At 42.8% G+C, this 27,373-nt stretch overlaps 1 protein-coding gene across 2 annotated transcripts in view; it reads left to right on the top strand.

Moving 5' to 3' along the window:
* CACNB4 (calcium voltage-gated channel auxiliary subunit beta 4) overlaps positions 1-27,373 on the top strand; it is a 97,702-nt gene that overhangs the window by 26,584 nt on the left and 43,745 nt on the right. Inside the window, exon 1 of one of the 2 annotated variants that reach the window (XM_075829278.1) lies at positions 12,003-12,335. The exons of the other annotated variant lie outside the window; for it this stretch is intronic. Coding sequence (XP_075685393.1) covers positions 12,291-12,335 — 45 coding nt within the window. The 5' untranslated portion in view covers positions 12,003-12,290. Of the gene's footprint in view, positions 1-12,002; positions 12,336-27,373 lie in introns of those variants that run through there. 2 annotated transcript variants of the gene reach the window in all.

Below are 27,373 nucleotides of genomic sequence, written 5' to 3'. Positions count from 1 at the left end.
CTGACCCAGATAAACGCCATCTTACTTCTGTTACAAAGGTTCAGATTTCACAGAGCCCGTCAGCACGGACTGACTAACTAAACCAACTAACATACAGATTTTATGGGATATGCGATAATCATTTTCTCTTATTTCTTATCTGTAAGTACGATTGTAAATGTGTTCCCGACACAAATTCATATTTCCTGGACCACAATTGGTACCCGCGAGTCACGGTAAAATCACGCCACTCCTGCACATATGCACAACCTCAAAAGGTGTAAACATTTAGCGACAATTAAAGAATTACGATATGGTTGCGATCGTCACAAGTTACCCATAAGGAATCATTGAGGTCATGCTAATCAAATAAATCGGCAGGAATTGTCATATTAATGGTTAAAAAGTTGCAAAAAATTGTCCAAAAAGGAAAATTTCTGGAATCCAATCTGCGCTATAAATAAAAATAAAAAATAGTTTTCTGCAAATAAATCTTAATTATTGTATAATGAAAAGTTCTGCGGCTTTCTAATATGCTTTATATTTCAATTCCTCGCCATTTTCAAGATCCCTGTTGGCTGTCAGCGAATGGGAACATTCTTATTTACAGCCACAGGCTTAAAATCCATACAAGCCTATTACTTTTCACAGCTGAGAGTTTGTTACAATTGTCTCCGGTCTAGCCAATCCTCTAAACAGCCCGGACCGCAGGCTGATTCATTTTACCTGCCATTAAACATTGTAACAAACTATCAGAACAGAAGGGAGATTAGTGTTACAGATGTGTTAGCTCTCATGACATGTCTGTAAGGCTACTTGCACACGTTGGGTATTTTGCTGGAGGAATTCGCAGCAAAAGCACAGGAAACCGCAAAGAAATTTGCAGGAAAAAACCGCACCTGAATATGCGTAAATCGCTGCGTTTTCATGCTGTGGTTTTTGCTGCGTATTTCTCCAAAACTAGGGAGATAGAATACACAAGCGGAATTGCAAGATAAATTGAAATGCTGCGGTTCCGAATATACGCACCGCGGGTCAATTTACGTGCGGGAAAATACTGCAGCGTGTACATGAGATTCCCTGGAATCTCCTTGCCTATGCTGGTACTGTATTACGCGGCGGTTTTGCCGCACCTAATACGCGCGGCAAAACCGCACTTAATTTGCATCGTGTGCATTGACCCTAAGAGTAAATACTTGCATTCCCTATAAAATAACAATGCTAGATCTTCTATGTCGTTCCTCTGTTATTCCTCCTGGAAATGTAGGAATAAATTGGCAACTGTGCATCATGATTACCTGCTCACAGATTATTGCCTGGATTGTAAAAAAAAAAAAAACACAGCTGTGAGGGTTATTAGGCTTGTATGGCTTTCTGGCATCTGTATTCACTGACAGCAAACAGAGATCTTGACAATGGTGAAGAATTGAAACACAAAGTATATTAGAAAGTTACGGAACTTTCAATTATATGATGATTGAGCTTTAAAACGGGAAAAAAAACACATCTTGGGCAGGTCCTTACCCTGCTAATGAAGAATATTTAACCAAAATCATGATTTTTTGGGTTAATTATATAATTTGATTACAATTATTTTGTGGTTTTTTTTACCCAATGGCCTAGTAGGGCCCCTTATACATGTTGATAAGGATAACAGCATTGAAGATATTCATTGGAAAAGGTGCAACTGTAAAACCTGCGGAGATTCTCGGCTCCTTGCGCGCTGAGGAGTTATGAGTCATGTTTATGTGTAAGCTTCTTCCCACACATCTCATTGCAATTTTCAAGAAAAAGCTTTTTTTTTTTTTTTTCATCCGAAGACACATTGTCACATAAAATGTTTTCCCCTTTGCTGTTGCATCAACTTTTAATCAAGAGTCGACGCTCCAGCTTCAGTCGTGCATTGAACGTGAGGATCCTCTCCTGCAAAAAATGCCGTAGTTATGGAACAAGGTTCCGTTTTTGAATTTTACCCATTTCCATAGCAACCGGTCTTCAGTGAATACAAGATGGGAACACGGACAACTTAAAAAGAAGCAAGTTTTATGCTTTGGTAACTTATCTGTAGAATAGACGTGCAGCTTGTTTTCCGTATCCATTCACCTTGCATTGAATATTCTGGTGTTCGATAGAACGGAGTGCTCTGGACTGTTCTATTAATAGTCCCAGATAAAGACATCATTACAAGTCAGGTACAAAGGAATATTCTGCCAGTAGCTACAGAATGTATAATAAGAGCGAGCAGACCCTGCATTAACTTCATTTCCATTTTAGAGCGTGATATCCGAGTTGCCTGGAATACGGGGATTCATCGGTTGGGTCTTTTCAGCTTTATTATGATAGCAAATGATATAAAGCACATCTCCACCCAAATAATTAAACTTTACATGGGCTCGTTTTTTTATCTGCACAGAATTTCACTTGCTAGAGCAGCAGTTTGTGCTTCAGAGCTGCGCTTCCTACTCTTACTGAAGACAGGAAGTTGCATCTTCTAATTTTTGAGAATTGCATTCTTTTTTTATTTTTTGCTTAGAGGCACTCACCAGTCAAAATGTATACACTGTATCTTGCCTAGTGCGGGTTGGGGGGGTGGAGTATGACATAAGAGTCAAAAAAACATAAAAGAGAGAATCATTGAGTCTCGCTCCACCCCCTTAGGCCCTGCACTAAGCAAAAAAGATTGTGACCGTTGACTGGAGTGTTCCTTTAAGTCTGGCTTTCAAATAAAACTATGCCCCTATAAAACCAGTCAGAGCGCTACCATGAACAGTGCCAAAGGGCCCCCAGAAACATTGTCAACCAGAGACTGCCCCCATAAATAATACCAGCCAGCGAGTGCCCTCAATAAAACAGTAAATCCATAAGGTGCCCCCATAACAAGTGCTAGGCACATAATTCCCCCTTACAGCTGTTTCAGCCAGAGAGTACACACTTAAGTGACGGCCGGGCAGTGCTCCCATAAAAGAATACCAACGATAAAGCACCCTTTAAACCAGTGCCAGCCAGAGAGTGCCCCCATGAAACAATGCAATAAAGAAAGAAAGATCTTATACTTACGTCCTCCTTGCTCCAGAATTAGTAAACGAGGGTCTCCCCTACAAATAGTGAGGAATGCCCACATGACAGCCCACATGCATCCTGGGTGCTCGCAATGCAAAAAAAAGGACATTTATAATTTTTGGAACCAATTACTGTAAATATTTTGTTTTAAAATATGCCAATTTTTTTTCTACAAATACATTATTACAACCAGTGGCCTGGGTGTCCTCCTCTCCCTTAATCCGGTTCAAAATCCAATCCAGAGGGTGATAGATATCTCAGGCACGAGGTATCGATTTAGTCTTCCCTTCCAGTGCTAGTGCATGTGAAATAATAATCTTAGGATCAGGGTGGGGTCCTTTGTGGCTGGGAGGCAGCCTGCAACAGCAGAAACCTCCCCAAATACTGTTTGCAGATTAAACCTCCACCTCTTTTGCTTGGTGCCTCCTCTCCAGTCATTCCCTGATTGAGGGTGGAGGGTATAATAAGGAGATGGATCCCTGTTTCTTGGACGTAGATCAGTGTTTGCATTCTTTTTATTTACATTAATTTCTAGATTAAAGGTCCTTTTAATTTCTATAAGATTGAAGATGAGACAGTATATTACAGAAAGCTCAACATTTTTAAGGATTCATCAAGGGATCGATCAGAAGTGAGAGGCCCCATAGCAAATATCAAAATGGGACCCTCATAATGGTTCTGGGCTTTTCCACTCAGGAAAAAAGGGCCTGGTGATTGTTTCCCCCTTCATATCACTTCCATGACCCCTGAGCCAATTCCCTTACTCCCTGCTTGCTTAGGGTATGTTCACACGCAGTGACCAAAAACGTCTGAAAATACAGAGCTGTTTTTAGGCGAAAACAGCTCCTGATTTTCAGACTTTTTTTAACAACTCGCGTTTTTCGCAGCGTTTTTTACGGCCGTTTTTGGAGCTGTTTTTCAATGGAGTCAATGAAAAACGGCACTTCTTTTGATGAGCCTTCATTTTACGCGCCGTATTTTGACAGCGACGCGTAAAATAAAGGCTCGTGGGAACAGAACATCATAATTCCCATTGCAAGCAATGGGCAGATGCTTGTAGGCGTATTAGGGGCGTTTTTTCAGGCGTAATTCGAGGCGTAAAACGCCCGAATTACGTATGAAAACACTGAGTGTGAACATATCCTTACAATGCAGTTCCTGGAGAGGGGAGTCGTGCACAGGAAAGGGGATGGGGTCAATTAGCGCTGGGTCCCCTCTCCCCATAGCAGTCCCATCGCCTGCCTCTATGATATGGATGACCTTGAAATCAATGCATGTAGCTTTCTCTTAGGGCACGGCCAGACGTGGCGGATTTCCTCCGCAACTGTCTGCATCAATGCCGCACAGAATCTGCGTTGCAGATTCTGCTGCGGATCTGCACAAAATGTGCAGAAAATTGATGCGGACTAGCTGCTGCGGACTGCGGGAAAATTGCTTCCCTTCTCCCTATCAGTGCAGGATAGAGAGAAGGGACAGCACTTTCCCTAGGGAAAGTAAACGAATTTCATACTTACCGGCCGTTGTCTTGGTGACGCGTCCCTCTTTCGGCATCCAGCCCGACCTCCCTGGATGACGCACCAGTCCATGTGACCGCTGCAGCCTGTGCTTGGCCTGTGATTGGCTGCAGCCGTCACTTAGACTGAAACGTCATCCTGGGAGGCTGGACTGGAGACAGAAGCAGGGAGTTCTCGGTAAGTATGAACTTATATGTTTTTTACAGATACATGTATATTGAGATCGGTAGTCACTGTCCCGGGTGCAGAAACAGTTACTGCCGATCGCTTAACTCTTTCAGCACCCTGGACAGTGACTATTTACAGACGTCTCCTAGCAACGCTCCCGTCATTACGGGAGCCCCATTGACTTCCTCAGTCTGGCTGTAGACCTAGAAATACATAGGTCCAGCCAGAATGAAGAAATGTCATGGTAGTAAAAACAATACGCTCCGCAGCACACATAAGATCTGCGGACTTCATTGCGGAATTTTGACTCTCCATTGAAGTCAATGGAGAAATTCCGCCATGAGTCCGCCACTGCTCCGCAACAGACAGAGCATGCTGCGGACACCAAATTCCGCTCCGCAGCCTATGCTCCGCAGCGGAATTTTACGCCTCGTCTAAACGAACACTGCTAAATTAAAGTGTAAGTCAATGGACAAACGGCACCGCTGCGGATTAACGCTGCGGAGTGTCCGCAGCGGAATTTAAGTGAAATTCCGCCACGTGTGAACCCGCCCTTAGAGACTCATACTCGGATGTTTTAAACAACCACATTTTTTTAAATTCTATTTTTGTTCAATTGTATCAAGAAAAAGCCAACAATGCATAAGAAATATAATGACCAAATTTTTTATACAATGCGATTTTTAAGACGTCGATCAACAGCGATGTGACTATATTTTATTTTAAAATCTGATAATATATTAATTGACCTTATTTTTTGATGTGTAGATGAGCACCAGTAATAAATAGTGGAGCTGCTAGGACTAGATCTGCTAGTTTCACAAATGCATCTCTCTGCTGCCACCTATTTGCAGTAAGTGGTAACGCAATTGCTCTAAATCTTCCCAACTACCCGTGTGCCCTCGATATAATGCATAACATTATACACAATTAATCCAGGTCTAGAGATTGCAATATAAATTGTATTTAAAATGATCTGGATTTTACAACCTTATATTTTTCTTACTATTTATTTGTTATATTAGTTTGCACGTAACAAATTAATTTCATTCGAAAAAACTGATTGGGGTCTAAAGGTTCAACTTGGTGCAAAAAAGAAACAACCGTGTGTATTAAGACTTATTCCAGTATGGACAAAAATGTAGCTCTAAGTTCCTGGGCACATTACTTAGCCTGTGACTGTACATGTACTATATACAATCTATATAGGATTTATACCGGCATGTACCATACAACTTAAAGGGTGTTCACTTACGAGTACCCGTCACCTCTCCTGACATGTCTATTTTAGTAAATACTTGTATTCCCCATGAAATAACAATTTTGGAACATATTTTCTTTGAACTCTGCGTTGTGCCGTTCCTCTTTTATTCCTCCTAGAAATCTATGAATAAATTGACAACTGGTGTTATCATTGTCAAAGGGGCGTGTCCCTATACAGTCTCACTCTGTCAGCTCTGATTGGACAGTATCACTCTGTGTAGGGACACACCCCCAACTGGTAACACCCAGTTGTCAATTTATTAATACATTTCTAGGAGGAATAACAGAGGAATGGCACAACATAGAAATTATTGTTTCATGGGAAATATAGGTAGTTACTAAAACAGACATGTAGGAGAGGTGACTGAACTGCACACTCACTATATACACTTGTATGTATAGCCTTATGCCTGGATAAACAATATTAGGGCTTCCGAGCTCTGGCGAGTGAGGAGACTCCTTCATTCTGCTGATCGGATGGGGATATGGGGGTCGGACCCTCTTTGATATTAAATTAACAGCCTATCTTAAGACTAGGCCATTAATTAAAAGTCCTGGAAAACACCTTTAAGTGCGTAGGGACCGACTTGTGACTGCTACCTCTGCAACCCTTATAATTAGGCTACCGAATATGAATAATATATTATTTTTTGCTCAGATTCATATTTTTTTCCATAGGGGGCAGTATTGAAAAAGTTAATGCTGGGCCACTGAAGATTCTCAACTGAGCTTAGTTGATGGTAAATGGCTGAAAGGGCTTGAAAACTGACAACCAATTATATGAGCCTGAAAAGTACTCCCCCGCTCCTCTTGGTTACCCATACAAATTACATCGCTCATGGGGTTGCGACAATGAGCACTAGAAAAAGTTCCATCTGGGGTAAAAAGAATATGACATATATGCTACATCCTAAAGGTAATGACGTTCAGAATTGAACAAATTAGGAGAACTTCCTTAGTGACAGACCAGGGGACTTCTATGGGGCCTGTGGTCAGAGGGGTGCCCAGCACTGAACTGTTTCACCACTCACACTCATAACATTTTCCTGCAGCCACCACTAGGGGGAGCTCACTGTATGGAGATTTTTACATCTCTGTACTGCTTCAATCATAGTTGAATAAATCCATATGCACTGAGCTCCCCCTAGTGGTGGCTGGAGGCAGCTAGAGTTTTATCATTTACTGTGTGAATTTGGAGCACTATGGGGTAGATATATCAATATATTTATGTCAGTTTTCTGATATTGTGACTGTGTAACTGGTATACGCAGAGTTAAACATCTGAAATCCCAGCAGCGCTTCAAATCCCCCTAGTTTCTTCCATCCAGTGCTTTTCTGCACTCAATTTGTCAAAGTCTGACTGAAATGAGTCTGCTATTGACACAATTGGAGAAAAATGAATGGTGCATACATCCGAGGCTTACCCTATCAGGCGAAGCACTGGGTAAAGTTTATGCACCCACTACAGGAAAATGAATGTGCTACTGAGAAAAATGACAAATGCTTCAAAAAGTCATTTTATAGTCCCATAAAGGTAATTAGTCCAGACTTCGATTACATCTTATGCCACAGTCTGTGGAAAGCAGTAGAATCAATACCTAGATATCCAGGCCGATAGAATTGCTGTTCCTGTTATCTAAGAGACCGGAGATGGGGGGGGGGGGGGGGATAAATAGGGGAGGGGCACTTATAGCATGAGAGTTTCTTATTTCCTAATAGAGTGTTTTGGAAGAATATCTCCCTCCATGGCAGTTGACTGTAAAATATAAGTATTTGCCCCCTTGATCAGCGCTGATATTTTTCTATGTAGTTGAGCTGGTCAGTGACGCGGCATACAGACAAAACGTTTTTCAATGATGGCAATGATTTTCCAGGTCTGTAACAGACCATACTGGTCATACCAGCCTCCTCTCCGGTTACAGCTGCACCAAATGTAGGTGAATATTCAGGGGTGACTGCAGTAGAAGGGGTATTCCCAAAATCAACAATTCTTCCCTTATAGGTGATAATTATCTGATCACTGGGACCCCCACCGATCACGAGAAGGGAGGTCCTCTTCACTGCTCGACCGTAGGAGGTTGAACAGAGCGGTGGTCAAGCATGCACCCGCCGTTCCATTCAAGGTCTATGGGAATGACTAAAACAGCATCGCTCGGCTGTTTACATCAGTTCCATATACATTGAATGGAGTGTCGGGCGCATGCTTGACCGCCGCTTCATTCAATGTCGAGCAGTGAGGCAGATTTTTGTGGGTTTGGGACCCCCATCTCACAATGGGTGGAGGTCATGGCTGCTTTCTTGCAAAAACAGCACCACACCTGTCCATGGGTGGTGTCTGGTACCACAGCTCAGTTCTATTGTAGTGAAAGGATGGACAGGTAGGGCACTGTTTTTTGCAAGTGAGCAGCCATGTTTTTCTAATCCTTATGTCTCCTTGGAGGACATTTCCGCTTCTATAGTCACTTTCTATATTTGGCGAGTGATGAAAATTAGCAAATTTTTTTTCTAATGTAACTAAAACCTGTTGTAAATTGCCTACTAAATAGGGGCCAATATGTACTAATGCCGGTCTCATATGATCGTAATGCACATACCTCCCAACCGTCCCGGATTCAGCAAGACAGTGCCGGATTCCAGATGGTGTCCTGCTGTGCTGGGCGGCCAGTGGTATGTCCCAGTGTCAACTGTATCTGCGTCCTCATGATGCAGATACGGTTGAATGAATCCAATGATGAAGCAAGGAACCGTCAGCTATGGGGCATTATACTGTATGGGCCAGCTAGGGGGGCATTATACTGTATGGGGGCAGCTCTAGGGACATTATACTGTATGGGGGCAGCTGTGGGGGCATTTTACTGTATGCGGTGGCGTAACTATAGCGGCTGCTATGGGGCCCGCAGCATGAGGGGGCCCATGCCCCACTATGGCTGCTACAGCGGTAGCGATTCCACATTCAATAGTATCTGCGTCCTTATGCTGCTGAACACTATGACAGAGAAGGGAGGTAGCTCCCTGCTCTGCCATTTACTATGCTGCAGGCCACGTTCAGCCTGCAGCCTATCAGGTGCAGGGACAGGATCCCTGCGCAGGCCAGCGTGATGACGTCACTGGATCACGCCGACCTATGCAAGGATCCTGTCGGCTTTGATGCTTTGGAGCAGGTAAGTTCATCGCGGGAATGGGGCGTAGATTAGTATAACATTTTCTGTTTAATTTGTTTGGGGCGCTATCTACAGGGGGGACTGTCTACAAGTTTGAGTTGGGGGCACTATCTACATCGGGGGCTGTATGGCACTATCTACAAGGGGCAGGTGGGGGCACTATCTACAAGAGGGGCTGTATGGAACTGTCTACAAGGGAGAAGGGGGACACTATCTACAGGGGCAGGGGTGGCACTATCTAGAAGTGGGGTGTGACATTTTCTACGGGGGGCTATATAGCACTGTCTACAGGGGGCTGTATGGCACTATCTGCCGGGGTGGCTGTATGGCGCTATCTTCAGGGGACTGTATAGCACTATCTACAAAGGGGATGTGGGGGCACTATCTACAGGGGGGTCTATGGCACTATCTACTGGGGGCTGTATGCCACTATCTACAAGGGGGATGTATGGCACTATCTACAGGGGGTTGTATGGCACTATCTACAAGGGGGATCTGTGGCACTATCTACAGGGGCTGTATGGCACTATCTGCAAGGGGGAACTGTGGCACTATCTACAGGGGCTGTATGGCACTATCTACAAGGGGGATTTAAGGCGCTATCTACTGAGGGCTGTATGGCACTATCTACAAGGGGGATGTATGGCACTATCTACAAGGGGGATGTATGGCACTATCTACAAGGGGGAGGTGGGGGCGCTATCTACAAGGTCGATGTGGGGGCACTATCTACAGCGGGGGCTGTATGGCACTATCTACAAATGGGGTGTGACACTGTCTACAAGGGGGGCTCCATAGCACTGTCTACAGGAGGGCTGTATGGCAGAATCTACTGGGGGGCTGTATAGCACTGTCTACAGGGGGGGTGTATGGCACAATCTACAGTGGGGGCTGTATGGCACAATCTACAAGGGGGGCACTATCTACAAGGGGGGCTGTGTGTGGCACCCAGGGGAGAGGGGCTGCCCAGTCAAAAGTTTGCTATAGGGCCCAGTCTTTCCTAGTTACGCCCCTGACTGTATGGGGGCAGCTATGGGGGCATTATACTGTATGGGGGCAGATTGTCCCTCTTTGCGATACTTGAAAGTTGGTCGGTATGGTAATGCACCACATTTCAACATTTTTATTGCTGCCACAACTCCTGCAGTTATAGATGTAGTATTACTTACTGTTGATAAGCCACAATGACAATCATTTTCTGAACAAGTGTTGTTCATCCTGAGCCTCCTGGTTGATCAGTGGGCTGTCAGAACTACAGTGACTTAGTGACGGAGAGGAGGGCAGTAGTAGAGGGTGAGCCGGGGAGGGGATCTAAATACTAAAATATGTTGATTTTTATGTTGTTCAGGGTCTGTGGAGAACTTGGTGACAAACCATAGAGGTAATAAGAGAATAATAGAGAAACCTATGACAAAAAAACGCCTGAAAAATGCTATACCTAGATGAGGCTGAGTTTTGAAAAAAATGCCACTGACCACAAAAATGCTACTAAAATGCCACAAGCAAAAATGCAGATGTTTTTTTTGGGGGAAAAAAATGTGAAAAAAACGAAGTGAAAAATGGTACCGGAAACATAAGTTAACGTTGTGCATGAATCCAGTCTCAAGAGCTGTCACTCTCCAAGGAAATGAATAGGAGTGTCAGAAACAACTCACATAAAAGTACAAAAAAGGTTGTTTTGGGACAACCCCTAAAAACTTTATTCATATAAAGCCACAAATCCCCATTTAGGCCGGGATCATAGTTTTGGTGCAGTTGATGCCAGGATGGATCCTAAAGGAGGAGAAGTATTTACCGTTCATATAGTCTGTATCACTGAAGTGTAATCTGATGACCCGAACTAACAGCATCATAGGTCCCTATAGTAATAGGATCTGTTTCCGGGATCACTGAGTGACTACCGGTATGGCCACCATTGGGCAAATCCACAGCTGAAACTCTTATTTCTGCCATGGATTGGCATGAGGATCCGCACGTGGATTCCCTCCATTACAGTCCAGCACAGAATTTGCGCCTAAATCCGTAAAGAATCCATAACGTGCGAGCACTTCCCATAGGTGTTGTAACACAACTTTCCTAGAATCCTGAAAGGCAAATCTGTCTTTCAGGACTCTAGAAAAGTTGGATTCAAATACATTTGTGAGTTGCATATTGTTCATCACCCAGCTTTCCTAGCCAGAATTACGAAACAGGTCAAATTATTTTTTAGCACCTGAAGAGGACGAACTTAGGACTTCTATTTAATGCTGATTTTATTTTATCGTGAATTGCTTTTGAATAATTCTGCCATAGACTCACCTATTCAGCTGATACCAGCACGTGACCACAAGTGCTGCCTATTTCCCAATTCATTATCCATGCAAATTACTCTGACAGGTTGATTATAATCATAAAAAATAAAAATGACCAGGACGAAATGGAAAAGTTTAATGGAACGACTACAATCTCTTTCCCGCCATGACTGCAAAAAAAACCTAAACCTGCGCCCACGGGCAACTTTGATTTCTTTCAAATTTACAGAATAATTTGTGACTAATTTTTAAGGTTTCCGTACATCATGAATCACTTTACATATAAATCAACCTTTAAGAAATTCTTAGAGGCAGCGGGACCTAAGTATCATTTATAACCATACAATAAAAATACAGTGGTCATTTTTTTTTTTTTTAAATGTGAATTTTTTTTTCTTCCTTATTTTACTTTCAGTCGGTTTAAAATGAGAATTAACAGAGGGAGAGGGAGGAAAAAAGAAAAAAAAAAAAAGAGAAGGAGTCGGGGAAGGATTCTTGCATTGCACATTATAGACCTTGTGCTCGTCATCTTACTATCAAAGCAAATGAACATTCAGCTGAGAGATTCCAGCCAATCGCAGGACGCATTCCTGGGTCTCTCGCCAGTCCTTGGTGGGGAAGGGTTTTGCTTTCATGCTCTGAATTTGGAACACAGATAAAAATGCCAGGTCTGAACTGCCTCCAGGGATAACCTCCCCTCTATAATATGAATGAACAGCATCTTGGCTGGGGAATACAAACACAAAAATATTCACAGTGCAGGCTTGGTGTCTTGCTGAGGCCTTCGATTCCCAGCAGTGGTCGTGCTCGCTTTTTGTTTCTGTATTGAAAGGTGCATTGGATTCTAGACCTCCATGTACGACAATTTGTACCTACATGGATTTGAAGATTCGGAGGCGGTAAGCATTTCTTTTCCTCTTCTCTATCCTTCGAGAGACCATCTAGATGATTGCAAAGTGCAGCCGAGAAGGTAGATGCCTGCAATCTCAATGGTCATATAACAGGTTAATGAATATGGTCATTCATTCTGGGATCCCGTTGGCAGTATGTGGGTCCGGTACTTATGTGGGTCCGGAATGGCTTGTGTTTTTGGATTTAGGATTTTGCAGGGTAAATGGCCATCTCGGATAGAAATCTTAGAGGTAGAAGAATCATCTGCATTATAGACCCCTTTAACATTTGCTGCCTGCTGTTCAGGTATCTGGTTGGAAATTGGATGATAGGTATTTTACCGATCTGATCTGAAAGGTTGGATGGGTCAATATGTTGGATGATATGGGCATGCATGGTAGGGAAAGGGTGAATTATTGGTAAGGAACTGGTGTGGTAACAGCAATGCAACAATGTATCGGGGCTAGATACAAGAAACGTTATGCAAGAAGTCATTGATTTTCATAAATGGGTCCGGTGTATACGTCATTGCAGATGTGTAAACTTACTGGTGTGATAACCACAGGGGAGCGGATAAGATTACATGTCAGCTGCGATACTGCGCTCCTTCCCTTCTATCCAGCATCCGCAGTTATCAGGCTATGGTGTCAATTGTGGCTTTCTGATGGGAGATTTGCACCGGGGGCCCATGTGCATGTTGAGAATTTCCTGCAATATTAACCCGTGATGGACTGTGCACCCCCATCCCCTTTTCTGGGATTTGACCGGAATAGGCATTATTTGCAATGTTTTGCATTGAAATGTCGATGGTGAAACTGGAAGAAGGAGGAGGCAGGGCAATGCTTCTCCTGCCTGAGGAAAAAAAAAAAAAGATGTGCAGGATCCATCCTTTCAGGGGGAGGACGAGGAGGAGGCAGAGGAGGGGTCTTTAGAAGGAGACACATACTCGGTCTCGGGAGATGTAGCCTCAGTGTAGTAACAGCAGCTCTTGGAGGGAAAATCAGAAGCACTGACCTCATATTTCCATCAGCGTGTACTGACACATTTGATATGGATCTATGAGATTGTCTGGAATCACGTAGAATTTTGTGAGATGTACAGAATGCTCTTTGCAGGAGCCTTTGGCATGCAATGTGTTAAATATTGCTGACACAGCATTGGAATTCACCATAAAGCAGAAACTCTGCTTTCAGGCTATATTGTAACTAGAAATCCCAGCATGCCCTTGATTATCAGACATGGGGGTATAACATATTTAAAGGGGGTATATGTCTTTAAAAAAAATTGGATTCAAATAAGAGAGCATGACTTCTACCCTTACTACAGCACAGGAAGTTAACTTGAACCCCAAAGCTAAATTTTAACCCCCCCCCTCTTCTATTACATGTCATATATAATACCCCTCATATGGGCCATTGGACCTTTTGGACCCCCTAGGCTCTCGGACCCTGGTGTTACCGCAACTTCTGCACCACCTATATTTACACCCATGCTTCAGCATATTTACTGTGATGATATTAGGTCCATGAGTATTGATTTTGGGACCTGTAACTGTGGGGAAATGGTTTGGAAGGGGTCTATGTGGTGCATATTGTCATCTATTAAGTCTGCTTTATGAAAAGGATACATATATAGAACCCTATGGAGTTAGACATTACACCTGTACGGGTGAGTGTTAACAAATAACACCCCTTCTAAGTGTGGGACCTTGAGCCAACCAGAGGAAATGACTCTGAGGGTTCATCCCCCATCTATACAGAACATGTACACATCCATTTGCAGTTACATTGTAATCTTTGTTGTTATCATTGTACACACACGACATATCATCAATAAGATCTAATAGGTTATTTGTGATCATCCAATAAGTAATAGATCCTAGTGCCAAGTGATTGTTTCAAATGGGGTTGTCTTCCGCAGGACCTTTTCGGGCCCTAGTTGTATTATGGGTTCATTATTGTGTCAAAGCCTGGGCCCATCGGAGGATCCTATGGTACTCTGTTGGGCCAGTACGCCCCCCCCCCCCCCACCTGTGGTTGTGGTTCACAAGATCTGCTCTTGGGGCCTGAATTTGATTATAATATAAATTAATGAGCATTACAAGTGTTTTAAAATAACACTCCACCCAATACTAAAATCCTTTTAATGTCATTTTTACTTTATTTTATGCTAGTACACTTTACATTGATTTGTTGTGATTTTGTTTTTTTTAAATGATAAAGTTTAACTATCTAAAATTCTAATATTTCAGAAATGTCAGACATTCTTCCCGTGCTGTAAATTCAGGTATGACTGCAATGAACCCCAGTTTCCCACTCCCATATCACACTCCCCTTATATCACATTCACATGGTCCAGGAAACTTAGATATAGAGGGTTGTTTCGACAGACCCTCAGATTGGAGAGCTGTTGGTCACTGGTGACCTAATTTGTATTAGGGCTCATACACACGACCGTATTGTGGCTCTGAACAATCTCTGAGATATAATGCAGCACCCATAGAAGTGTAGGTGGCTCTACTGTACCTTCGTATGCCTCCGATTTCAAACTGAAGGCTTTTTTTCTGTCTGATTCCATGTAGATACAACAGAAATATAATTGTGCCATGTTCATTGAATGCTGTAATATGGTGCCATATGGAGGCATCATACTGCTGTACATGCGTTACCGGCTCCGGGCATTGCTGTGTGCATGAAGCCTAAAGCTGTAGAGGGGCTGTGTTGACTTCAGAAAGATTCTGGGTAATAGAAAAAACCTTATAGTAAAAAAAGGCAATGAAAGTAATAGTAATAATAATAATAATAATAATAATAATAATAAATATTTAAAAATATATATTAAACCAAGATGTACACATTGAACCATGGATATACAGGTCTCCTGTGCTACCTGAGGCATTGGGATGAAAAACATTAAAAAAAAATCTTGTTATAAAACATAACGTTATATTTTTATGACCATAAAAAATTTAGGAAAAAATATGTCCATATGTTCCCTGTGAGTGAATTATTTTTGATTAGGTTCATAGACTAGTGACTTGTTCTGTACTGTGAATATTTATGTGAAGAGTAGATGTTTTGCTTGGGCTTTGGAAGGAGCTGGGTCCATATTTGAACCCCAAAACTGTATTGCCCTGGTCACCAATACTTTAAACCAGAAAGTATTCTAAAAACTTTTGGGAAAGTTTCAGAATTCCCATCTAATGTTGGTGTGCCCTGTAAATTGTGTGCTGTTTTGTACCACAACAGATGGTTATGTGGAGTAGGGCCCATATCTTTTTGCATCAAGTTATCAACCTGGAATAATAATTAAATTGGTTTTTCGACCTTGTATTCTACAGTATATACCATCAAAGTCTAACATTGGGTCCCATCTGCTGAGAGAAACTTTGACTCCTGTTCCACAGGCCAATGTGGACTCTCAATGGAGAGGTGGCCACATATTGAAGTCTATGAGAGACCTGCGTATATATGTCATAAATGACTAACATCTTTAAGAAACACTCTAGTTGAAGATGAAAAATTTAATCTCACAGTATTCGGTTACATTTATATATTCACATTCTAAATTGTCTTCGGTCTGATCACCAGAATTGGCAGAAAGTCTTATCTATCAAGAAAAAAAAAAAAGAAGAAAATTGTGGAATAATTTAATTTTTTGGGGCTGGGTTAAATAATGGTCCATTGATCTCATCATTGATGTAATCAGCATTTCCACCTAAAATGAAAAATTAATTGTAAATATAAGTCCTTGGGTTGTCTTCCATTTTTCAGAAAACTCCGAATGCCGAATTTGTCCAGTTGTGCAATGATACATCACTTAGGCAGGTTGGTTAAAAGTTGGTGGCAACTCCTGTGGGTGTTGTAATGTGGGCTGTGTTATTTGTCACCCAGCTCTTTCATAAACAGATCTACCGGCTAATGTTCATATTCACTCCAAATCCAAACGAATGCCGAAATTCTTCAAATTTCATGGGTCAAAGTCATTGCTCTGGACAATTGCCGAGTGTATAAATATCAGTAATGGTCATATGGAGAACCAGTGCAAAGGCGGACATATGATTTGTGAGGCCGGACAGGGCCCTGTAGGAACGAGGGACCCTGACACCTTCAAAGACAAGTAACATCACTCCCTACTGTCTATTAGATGGCATAAAAGGGATGACTCCATGGTGGATTGGCACAGTGGATCATCTACTGGTGAATTGGCACAGTGTTGAGAGATTTCCTGAAGAGCTATGAGGAAGATTTACTATGACTAGTACCCAATTCTCAACCAATTAGCAGTTGGTAACCAAGGGGCCTATGTACTGTTTTTGCACCATGGCCCTCTGTGTCTGCCCCTGAGTTCTGGAGATTGGCAGAAATTGACCAGAACAGGCATGAATATTATACATGTTAGCGTGTGTCACATATAGGGGGCAACTAATATGGCTGCACTTCTGGTTGATATTTTTGCTCTAATTTCTGATCTACTAATATGTGTCCAATTTTAATGCTTTAGGTCGAAATGAAAGAGGGTCTGACCTGCACACTAAGGCTCAATGCACATCATGCGTATTACATGCAGTTCTGCCACGCGGTTTTGCATGACGGAAATTCTTTAGAATCCGCAACATGTCAATTTATCTTGCGTCTCCGTTTGCGAATTGTATCTGCCTAGTGCTGTGGAAAATAGCACCAAAATCCGCAGCATGAAAACGCAGCAAAAAATGCATCAAAATTTAAACACCGCACCAAAAACGCATCGAAAAACGCACGACTAGGGGCGGTATTTACTTGCAAATTTCCTGCGTATTGCTGCGGTTTTGGTGCGTATTTTCTGCAGCAAAATACGCAACGTGTGCGTGTAGCCTAAAACTGATGCAACTTCAGTTACACATCCATAGAGATCAATGGGCGTAGTTTGTCCATACAGTAAGTATTATGGACCAGTGTGTACGGAAATATCCACTCGATGTCTATGCAGCAGCAGTCCCTAAGATTTCCGTTTAGGGGGCCACTATTTGTAGATAAAGTACATTACAATCATAGAGCACCTTTGACTTTTTTTAGGCGCAAATTATAGCTGGTGCCTGCCCCATCATTCCATTGTTATGAGTAGGTTAATTTCTTAAAATAAGTTATAATTAAGGGTCTGTTCACATTATATTTGAGCCCTATATTCAGCGTATGCGCCAGGAAAGCTGCCAGTGCATATACCAAACGTATCCATAGAGCTCCGTTCATCGATAGATACCACAATGGTGTGTTTTTGGCATCCGGAAGACCAGTATATGTCAGTATACCTTTATTTCAACTGTTGACTACTTTTTTCTATACAGATGTATCCAGCAAAAAAAATATACCATGGCGTATACAGTACATTTTTTTTACATGCCTATTTCTTCCTAGAGATTCTCTTCTCTAAACAATAAATTTAATATACATTTTTTTTTACAATAAAGAAGAATATTTGATAGTCCAGCCCCTATGTTGGTTTTTACCAGACATGGCGCCACTCCTGTCCATGGGCTGTGTGTGGAATTGCTGCTCAGCCACGTTCGCATTAATAGGATGAGTTGCAATACCAGACGCAGCCCATGGACAGGTGTGGCGCTGTTTCTGGAGTAAAAGAAAAAACCCTTATTCTTAACCCCTTTAAGGCAGATTTTGGGAAAGCCAACAGAGAAGGGAAGTGTGAATGCGTCTGAATGGAAGGCGCAGTACTTAGTATTATTTTCAGGCTACTTGGAAGCTTTTCTAGGAAAATTATTTGCTACAAATTGAAGAGGATCAATTAGCTTTCATATGTAACAGAATCCCATGGAGTAAGTGCGGGTTCCACTGTAATCTGTACCTGCGCGATTGTGCTGTATTTCAATCAAATTATTCCGTAGGCTGTGAAAGCCGGCCTCACCCTGTGCAAAGCAACAACATAGGGAGAGCTGCTGAATGTTTAATGCCTAACTGGCGGCTTTAGAGCCGCTGTAAATATCACATAGAAAATCATATGGCTCTTTCCCCCTTCTGTGTCAGACATTGAGCTGCGAAACATGATGCGGCACTGGTAAAAGAGGTTAAACACAGGCCTTGTAAGAAGCAGACAGTAAAATGGCGCCATTCAATTCCGTTGCTTTTAGCACTTTGGATTGTGCCAAATGTTTTATTTTACTCTTTTGGCATATGGGCAGAATTTTTTTGGTCTTTATAATGTAAGGCAGAAATTTAGACACGTCCATAGGGCAGCTAAGTACAAATCAAAATGTGTTCATTTTATTATGTGTCTTATATTTTTATTTTTGGGTTTTTTCTTAAAGGGAAACTCCATCAAAAACCTGTAACAGTAGGTTTGGCCTTATAACACCCAGGCCACCACCCAGGCCTGCGGATCTCCATGTTCTTGTGGAAGTCTGGATGTGTCATCACCTTTGAGCCTATGTTCACACATCGCAATTTGTGGCAGATTTTTGAGCCAAAGCCAGAAGTGGATTTAAATGGAATGGGAAATAAAAAAGAAAGCATGTATACTTCACCTTTCTCCTGGATCCACTTCTGGCTTTGGCTCAAAAACCTGCGCCAAAATCTGTACCAAAAACTGCAACACATGGTGATGTGTGAACAGAGCCTAAGGGTACAGTCACATGTGGCAGATTTTGTGGCAGAATTTTTTTGCGTCTCAGAATCAGTTCCATTCATCTGCAGCAGGTGCACGGATTTCTGCAAGATCCATTTAGATGAATGGAACGGATTTTTAGTGGCAGAAAATTTCTGCAGCAAAATCTTCAGCTTGTGACTGCACCCTCAAGCAAGTGTTACCAGCACTTTCACACTAGGAAGGGAATAAGAAGCTCTCAACCACCGGAAGAAAGATATCTTTATTTGTTTGCCTGCTTTCCTGGGGACTCCACAGCTGTGGCCCTACTACATCTGGTGAACTGACCCCAGTGGGCAAGAAACAGTCCTTTGTGTTGACTACATGTAAGGCTATGTTCACATCTGCGTTGGGCCATTCCATTGTTCTGCTCCGTCAGAAGAGCAGAACAAGGGAATACCGGAAGCAGCGGTTCAATTGCACCACCGGCGGACAACGAAACCCATTGACTTTAATGGGTTCCATCAGGTCTCTGTCGGGGTGTTCGTGGATTTACCGGAAACCATAGTGCATGGTTTCCGGTAATCTCTGCTGAATCTGCGATGGAGGTCCCTAACGTAGCCTCCAACGCAGATGTGATCAGCCTTTATCGACGGTCGCCAGGCTGCAGGGAAGCAGTGGGGGATTTCGTTGTAGCTTTCATGCTGTTGGTTACCCATGCTTTCAGAAGTATTGATTTAGGGGGGTAGCTAGGGGCGCTGCAGGTACTAGGTGCCAGGGGAGCACCATTAAGTCACTCTGCATTGGCCAAGGTATTTACATGCAAGGCTAGTGCAGAAAACTGAATATTTCGGCCAAGGGAAGGAAAGCCTAGATACAACTTATCTTGATTCAGTTATTTAGGTAGGGCCCCAATTATAGGGGTGGCGGGGTCAAAATAGGACCTCCGTCCCCCTACCCAAGACTATTCATGGCAGGGTCTAACTAAAAGTTTTTGATGTGCGGCTTGAAAGCTGAGACCTGGGCATCTAGGCACTGTATGGCACGGTATTATCAGGGCACTGTATGGCATGATAATATCAGGGCACTGTATGGCACAGTATTATCAGGGCACTGTATGGCACGGTATTATTAGGGCACTGTATAGCACGGTATTATCAGGGCACTGTATAGCACGGTATTATCAGGGCACCTTATAGCACGGTATTATCAGGGCACTGTATAGCACGGTATTATCACGGCACTGTATAGCACGGTATTATCACGGCACCTTATAGCACGTATGAGGGTATGTTCACACGTAGTCAACAAAAACGTCTGAAAATCCAGAGCTGTTTTCAAGGGAAAACAGACCCTGCTTTTCAGACGTTTTTTTACCAACTCGCACTTTTCACGACGTTTTTCGTGCCGTTTTCGCTGCGTTTTTTACGTCCGTTTTTGGAGCTGTTTTCATTGGAGTCTATGAAAAAACAGCTCCAAAAACGTCCAAAGAAGTGTCCTGCATATAATGTATAGAAGTGTCCTGCACATCTTTTTACGAGGCTGTATTTTTACGAGTCGTCTTTTGACAGCTGTCAAACGACGACGCGTAAATAACAGGTCGTCTGCACAGTACGTCGGCAAACCCATTCAAATGAATGGGCAGATGTTTGCCGACGTATTTGAGACGTATTTCCAGACGTAAAACGAGGCAAAATACGCCTCGTATACGTCTGAAATTTGGCCGTGTGAACATACCCTTATCAAGGCACTGTATAGCACGGTATTATCAGGGCACTGTATGGCACGGTATTATCAGGGCACTGTATGGCACGGTATTACCAGGGCACTGTACAGCACGGTATTATCAGGGCACTGTACAGCACGGTATTATCAGAGCACTGTATAGCACAGTATTATCAGGGTGCTGTACAGCACAGTATAATCAGGGCACTGTATGGCACGGTATTATCAGGGCACTGTATAGCACAGTATTATCAGGGCACTGTATAGCACGGTATTATCAGGGCACTGTATAGCACAGTATTATCAGGGCACTGTATAGCATGGTATTATCAGGGCACTGTATAGCACAGTATTATCAGGGTACTGTACAGCACAGTATTATCAGGGCACTGTACAGCACGGTATTATCAGGGCACTGTATAGCACAGTATAATCAGGGCACTGTATGGCACGGTATTATCAGGGCATTGTATGGCACGGTATTATCAGGGCACTGTATGGCACGGTATTATCAGGGCACTGTAAAGCATGGTATTATCAGGGCACTGTATAGCACAGTATTATCAGGGCACTGTATAGCACAGTATTATCAGGGCACTGTATAGCACAGTATTATCAGGGCACTGTAGAGCACGGTATTATCAGGGCACTGTATAGCACAGTATTATCAGGGCACTGTACAGCACAGTATTATCAGGGCACTGTATAGCACGGTATTATCAGGGCACTGTATAGCACGGTATTATCAGGGCACTGTATAGCACGGTATTATCAGGGCACTGTACAGCACAGTATTATCAGGGCACTGTATAGCACGGTATTATCAGGGCACTATATAGCACGGTATTATCAGGGCACTATATAGCACAGTATTATCAGGGCACTGTATAGCACAGTATTACCAGGGCACTGTATAGCACGGTATTATCAGGGCACTGTATAGCACGGTATTATCAGGGCACTGTATAGCACGGTATTATCAGGGCACTATATAGCACGGTATTATCAGGGCACTGTATAGCACGGTATTATCAGGGCACTGTAAAGCACAGTATTATCAGGGCACTGTATAGCACGGTATTATCAGGGCACTGTATAGCACAGTATTATCAGGGCACTGTACAGCACGGTATTATCAGGGCACTGTATAGCACGGTATTATCAGGGCACTGTATAGCACAGTATTATCAGGGCACTGTATAGCACAGTATTATCAGGGCACTGTACAGCACAGTATTATCAGGGCACTGTATAGCACGGTATTATCAGGGCACTGTAGAGCACGGTATTATCAGGGCACTGTATAGCACAGTATTATCAGGGCACTGTACAGCACAGTATTATCAGGGCACTGTATAGCACGGTATTATCAGGGCACTGTATAGCACGGTATTATCAGGGCACTGTATAGCACGGTATTATCAGGGCACTGTACAGCACAGTATTATCAGGGCACTGTATAGCACGGTATTATCAGGGCACTATATAGCACGGTATTATCAGGGCACTATATAGCACAGTATTATCAGGGCACTGTATAGCACAGTATTACCAGGGCACTGTATAGCACGGTATTATCAGGGCACTGTATAGCACGGTATTATCAGGGCACTGTATAGCACGGTATTATCAGGGCACTATATAGCACGGTATTATCAGGGCACTGTATAGCACGGTATTATCAGGGCACTGTAAAGCACAGTATTATCAGGGCACTGTATAGCACGGTATTATCAGGGCACTGTATAGCACAGTATTATCAGGGCACTGTATAGCACGGTATTATCAGGGCACTGTATAGCACGGTATTATCAGGGCACTGTATAGCACAGTATTATCAGGGCACTGTACAGCACAGTATTATCAGGGCACTGTATAGCACGGTATTATCAGGGCACTGTATAGCACGGTATAATCAGGGCACTGTATGGCACGGTATTATCAGGGCATTGTATGGCACGGTATTATCAGGGCACTGTATGGCACGGTATTATCAGGGCACTGTATAGCACGGTATTATCAGGGCACTGTACAGCACAGTATTATCAGGGCACTGTATAGCACAGTATTATCAGGGCACTGTACAGCACAGTATTATCAGGGCACTGTATAGCACGGTATTATCAGGGCACTGTATAGCACGGTATTATCAGGGCACTGTATAGCACGGTATTATCAGGGCACTGTACAGCACAGTATTATCAGGGCACTGTATAGCACGGTATTATCAGGGCACTGTACAGCACGGTATTATCAGGGCACTATATAGCACGGTATTATCAGGGCACTATATAGCACAGTATTATCAGGGCACTGTATAGCACAGTATTATCAGGGCACTGTATAGCACGGTATTATCAGGGCACTGTATAGCACGGTATTATCAGGGCACTGTATAGCACGGTATTATCAGGGCACTATATAGCACGGTATTATCAGGGCACTGTATAGCACGGTATTATCAGGGCACTGTAAAGCACAGTATTATCAGGGCACTGTATAGCACGGTATTATCAGGGCACTGTATAGCACGGTATTATCAGGGCACTGTATAGCACGGTATTATCAGGGCACTGTATAGCACGGTATTATCAGGGCACTGTATAGCACGGTATTATCAGGGCACTGTATAGCACGGTATTATCAGGGCACTGTATAGCACGGTATTATCAGGGCACTGTATAGCACGGTATTATCAGGGCACTGTACAGCACGGTATTATCAGGGCACTGTACAGCACGGTATTATCAGGGCACTGTACAGCACGGTATTATCAGGGCACTGTATAGCACGGTATTATCAGGGCACTGTACAGCACGGTATTATCAGGGCACTGTATAGCACGGTATTATCAGGGCACTGTATAGCACGGTATTATCAGGGCACTATATAGCACAGTATTATCAGGGCACTGTATAGCACGGTATTATCAGGGCACTGTATAGCACGGTATTATCAGGGCACTGTACAGCACGGTATTATCAGGGCACTGTATAGCACGGTATTATCAGGGCACTGTATAGCACGGTATTATCAGGGCACTGTATAGCACGGTATTATCAGGGCACTGTATAGCACGGTATTATCAGGGCACTGTATAGCACGGTATTATCAGGGCACTGTATAGCACGGTATTATCAGGGCACTGTATAGCACGGTATTATCAGGGCACTGTATAGCACGGTATTATCAGGGCACTGTATAGCACGGTATTATCAGGGCACTGTATAGCACAGTATTATCAGGGCACTGTATAGCACGATATTATCAGGGCACTGTAAAGCATGGTATTATCAGGGCACTGTATAGCACGGTATTATCAGGGCATTGTATAGCACAGTATTATCAGGGCACTGTATAGCACGGTATTATCAGGGCACTGTATAGCACGGTATTATCAGGGCACTGTACAGCACAGTATTATCAGGGCACTGTATAGCACAGTATTATCAGGGCACTGTATAGCACGGTATTATCAGGGCACTGTACAGCACGGTATTATCAGGGCACTGTATAGCACGGTATTATCAGGGCACTGTACAGCACGGTATTATCAGGGCACTGTACAGCATGGTATTATCAGGGCACTGTATAGCACAGTATTATCAGGGCACTGTACAGCACGGTATTATCAGGGCACTGTATAGCACAGTATTATCAGGGCATTGTATAGCACAGTATTATCAGGGCAATGTATGGCATTATTATTTGGTCATAATATAGCTGCTATGTGGACATTGTGGCAGCATTATTTGGACACTGAATGGCACTGTTAATGGCTCACTATTTGTTACTATTTTATGTCTTCTTATCTTTGCAGCTGAATAATTTTCATTGTTCACTTGTAGACGGGCTTTTCTGAGCTATTCTTTCTTCCTTTGTGTCCAAAAAAATATAGGGGCTCCGACACAATCGGGTAGTTTTATAACTGTAAAGGGGTCCTGGGGTGGTGGTTCTGATCTAGTGGTCTGATTTATTTTTATTTTTGTGGATATTTATCCTGCTTGATCTATTATGGGTCAGAATTTTATTGACTTTGTGACTAGGGCTCTGGCATTGATCATATATAAGGCAGAAAGCAGCAGTACTCACTAAAATTGTTGTACGGGTGCCCAGCAAGTCATCCTGATCCTCGGACGCAGTATCAAATATAGAAAGAGAAAATTTGCAGCACTCCAGTATGAAAAAATGGTGGTTTATTCAGTCAAACACACAGCAACGTTTCAATCCTACTATAGGACCTTTCTCAAGCATGTGTTTGACTGAATAAACCACCATTTTTTCATACTGGAGTGCTGCAAGTTTTCTCTTTTTATATATAGTATCAATTTGTTTGGTTGGGGTTTTTACACCCTATGATGAGTTTATAAACTCTAAATTATACCCTAGTTTTTTTGATATGTTGCTGTTTACATGCGACATTTGATCTGTTGTATTTATTATCTGTTGAGACCACAAATATTAGGATTGTTGACCACCACCTCAGTGGTTTTAGTGATTTTAATGTTTTTACAGGGACAGCCTTATATCCGATTTGTTGTTCTTCTATCTAATAAAGATTTATTGTATTCATTACTTTGGACTTATATTTGTGTATATGATATACATTTATTGGTATTCTGTCTGTTTTTGGTATATCATTATTGTTATGGATTATGGGACTTGCTTTGGCATTTCTTGGTTAAGTTTTATAACTGTGTCTGTGCCGAGAATGTGTCGAAAAATGGGCCAAATTTTGGCACATTACATTTTAGACTAATTTTAAGAACACAAGTTTGAACCTCACTAGACAATTTTAAAAAGTGTCTAGAAAGCAGGAGTGGCTTAGTGGGGAAGGAGGCGTGGCTTAAAATGCGCCAAACGAATACTAAGGACTCATGGACATGACCTTAAGAGTATGTTCACACGCAGAGTCAAAAACGTCTGAAAATACGGAGCTGTGTTAAGGCTGGGTTCACACGACCATGTTACGTCCGTAATTTACGGAACGTATTTCGGCCGGAAGACCCGGACCGAACACATTACAGGAAGCCGGGCTCCTAGCATCATAGTTATGTACGATGCTAGGAGTCTCTGCCTCGCTGAAGGACAACTGTCCCGTACTGTAATCATGATTACAGTACGGGACAGTAGTTCCACGCAGAGGCAGGGACTCCTAGCATCGTACATCACTATGATGCTAGGAGCCCGGCTTCCTGTAATGTGTTCGGTCCGGGTCTTCCGGCCGAAATACGTTCCGTACATTACGGACGTAACATGGTCGTGTGAACCCAGCCTAAAGGGAAAACTTCCCCTGATTTTCAGACGTTTTTTGAGCAACTCGCGTATTTCGCAGCATTTTTTACGGCTGTCTTTGGAGTTGTTTTCATAGGAGTCTATGAGAAAACGGCTCCAAAAACGTTCCAAGAAGTGTCCTGCACTTCTTTTGATGAGCCGTCATTTTACGCGCCGTATTTTGACAGCGACGCGTAAAATGGCAGCTCGTCTGCACAGAACATCGTAAGGCCCATTGCAAGCAATGGGCAGATGTTTGCAGATGTATTGCAGCCGTCTTTTCAGGCGTAATTCGAGGCGTAAAACGCCTCCATTACGTCTGAAAAGAGGTCGTGTGAACATACCCTTAGGGCTTTTACTGTCCACAAATACGGATGCACAGCCATTGCAGAACCGCGCATAGACTTCTATGGGCCAGTTCATGCCGCAATTTGCAGACAGGAATAGGACATGTTCTATATTTTGCGGATCATTTCTACGGCCCAGACATACATCCGTAAATATACGAAAATGTGTCCGTGGCCTATAGAAATAAATGCGTCCGCAATTTCATCTGTAATTACCTGATCCGTAATTATGGATGAAAACTACGGTCGTGTGCATGGGGCCGAAGTCAACCAAAAGTTTATATAAGGAAGAGAAATGTGTCTAGGAAGATGCGCCAAATTTATCATACAGAGTGCACGACTGAGACAAATTTGGCGCATCTTCAGACTGTCCGGCCTAGGTTTATGATGTCTAAATCTTGGACATCTTAGTAACTCTGCGCCAGTATTTTGCATCCACAGACCTCGATCTGTTTACATGTAATGGAGGTTCTATACATTTTGGTATCTCCAGCCGCAATGTTATTCTGTCATTAGCTGAAATAGTCATAGCCCCTGGGGACACTTATCATGCAGCCGGTCTTGTCACCATATGCTTTGCTATTGATGTTACTCAATTGTTCCCTGTTTTCAACCATATCGAGGTGGGAAAAGGCTGACTGTATTGTTCCCTAATGGAATTACTGACAAGTAGTCCAGTGATGATGTTCCCTCATCATTGCTACACTATGGAAACCCTGCAGAAACACTTCTAAAAATATATGTGAGTGATATATGCACCAGCTGCTGAAAAAAATTATAAAAAGTTCAGCAGTATTCTAATAAACGTTGTATTTTATTCCTTCACCCTCTAAAAAAATTGTACTTGCTGTGAGTGAATGGAAACATTCTTGTTTACATACAGACAATGTCCAACTTAGGCTATATTCACACGACCGGGTGTCAAATCCGTTTTCACGGATCCCTCATAGACTTGAGTCTATTGAGGTATTCGGGAAAACGGGCAAAAATTGGACATGTCCTATTTTTTCCCGGGCCGTTCACACGGTCTGTTAAAATAACGGCCGTGTGAATAGTCCCATAGACAAGCATTAATTTTAATGCAGCCGTGTGACAGTCGTTAAAAAAAAAAACGGCCGTCACTTTCA

Source organism: Rhinoderma darwinii, chromosome 6 (genome assembly GCF_050947455.1).
Source record: "Rhinoderma darwinii isolate aRhiDar2 chromosome 6, aRhiDar2.hap1, whole genome shotgun sequence".
NCBI classification, from domain to species: domain Eukaryota; kingdom Metazoa; phylum Chordata; class Amphibia; order Anura; family Rhinodermatidae; genus Rhinoderma; species Rhinoderma darwinii.
The sequence above is the reverse complement of the archived record's forward strand: the minus strand, read 5'-3'. Positions and strand labels throughout refer to the sequence as shown.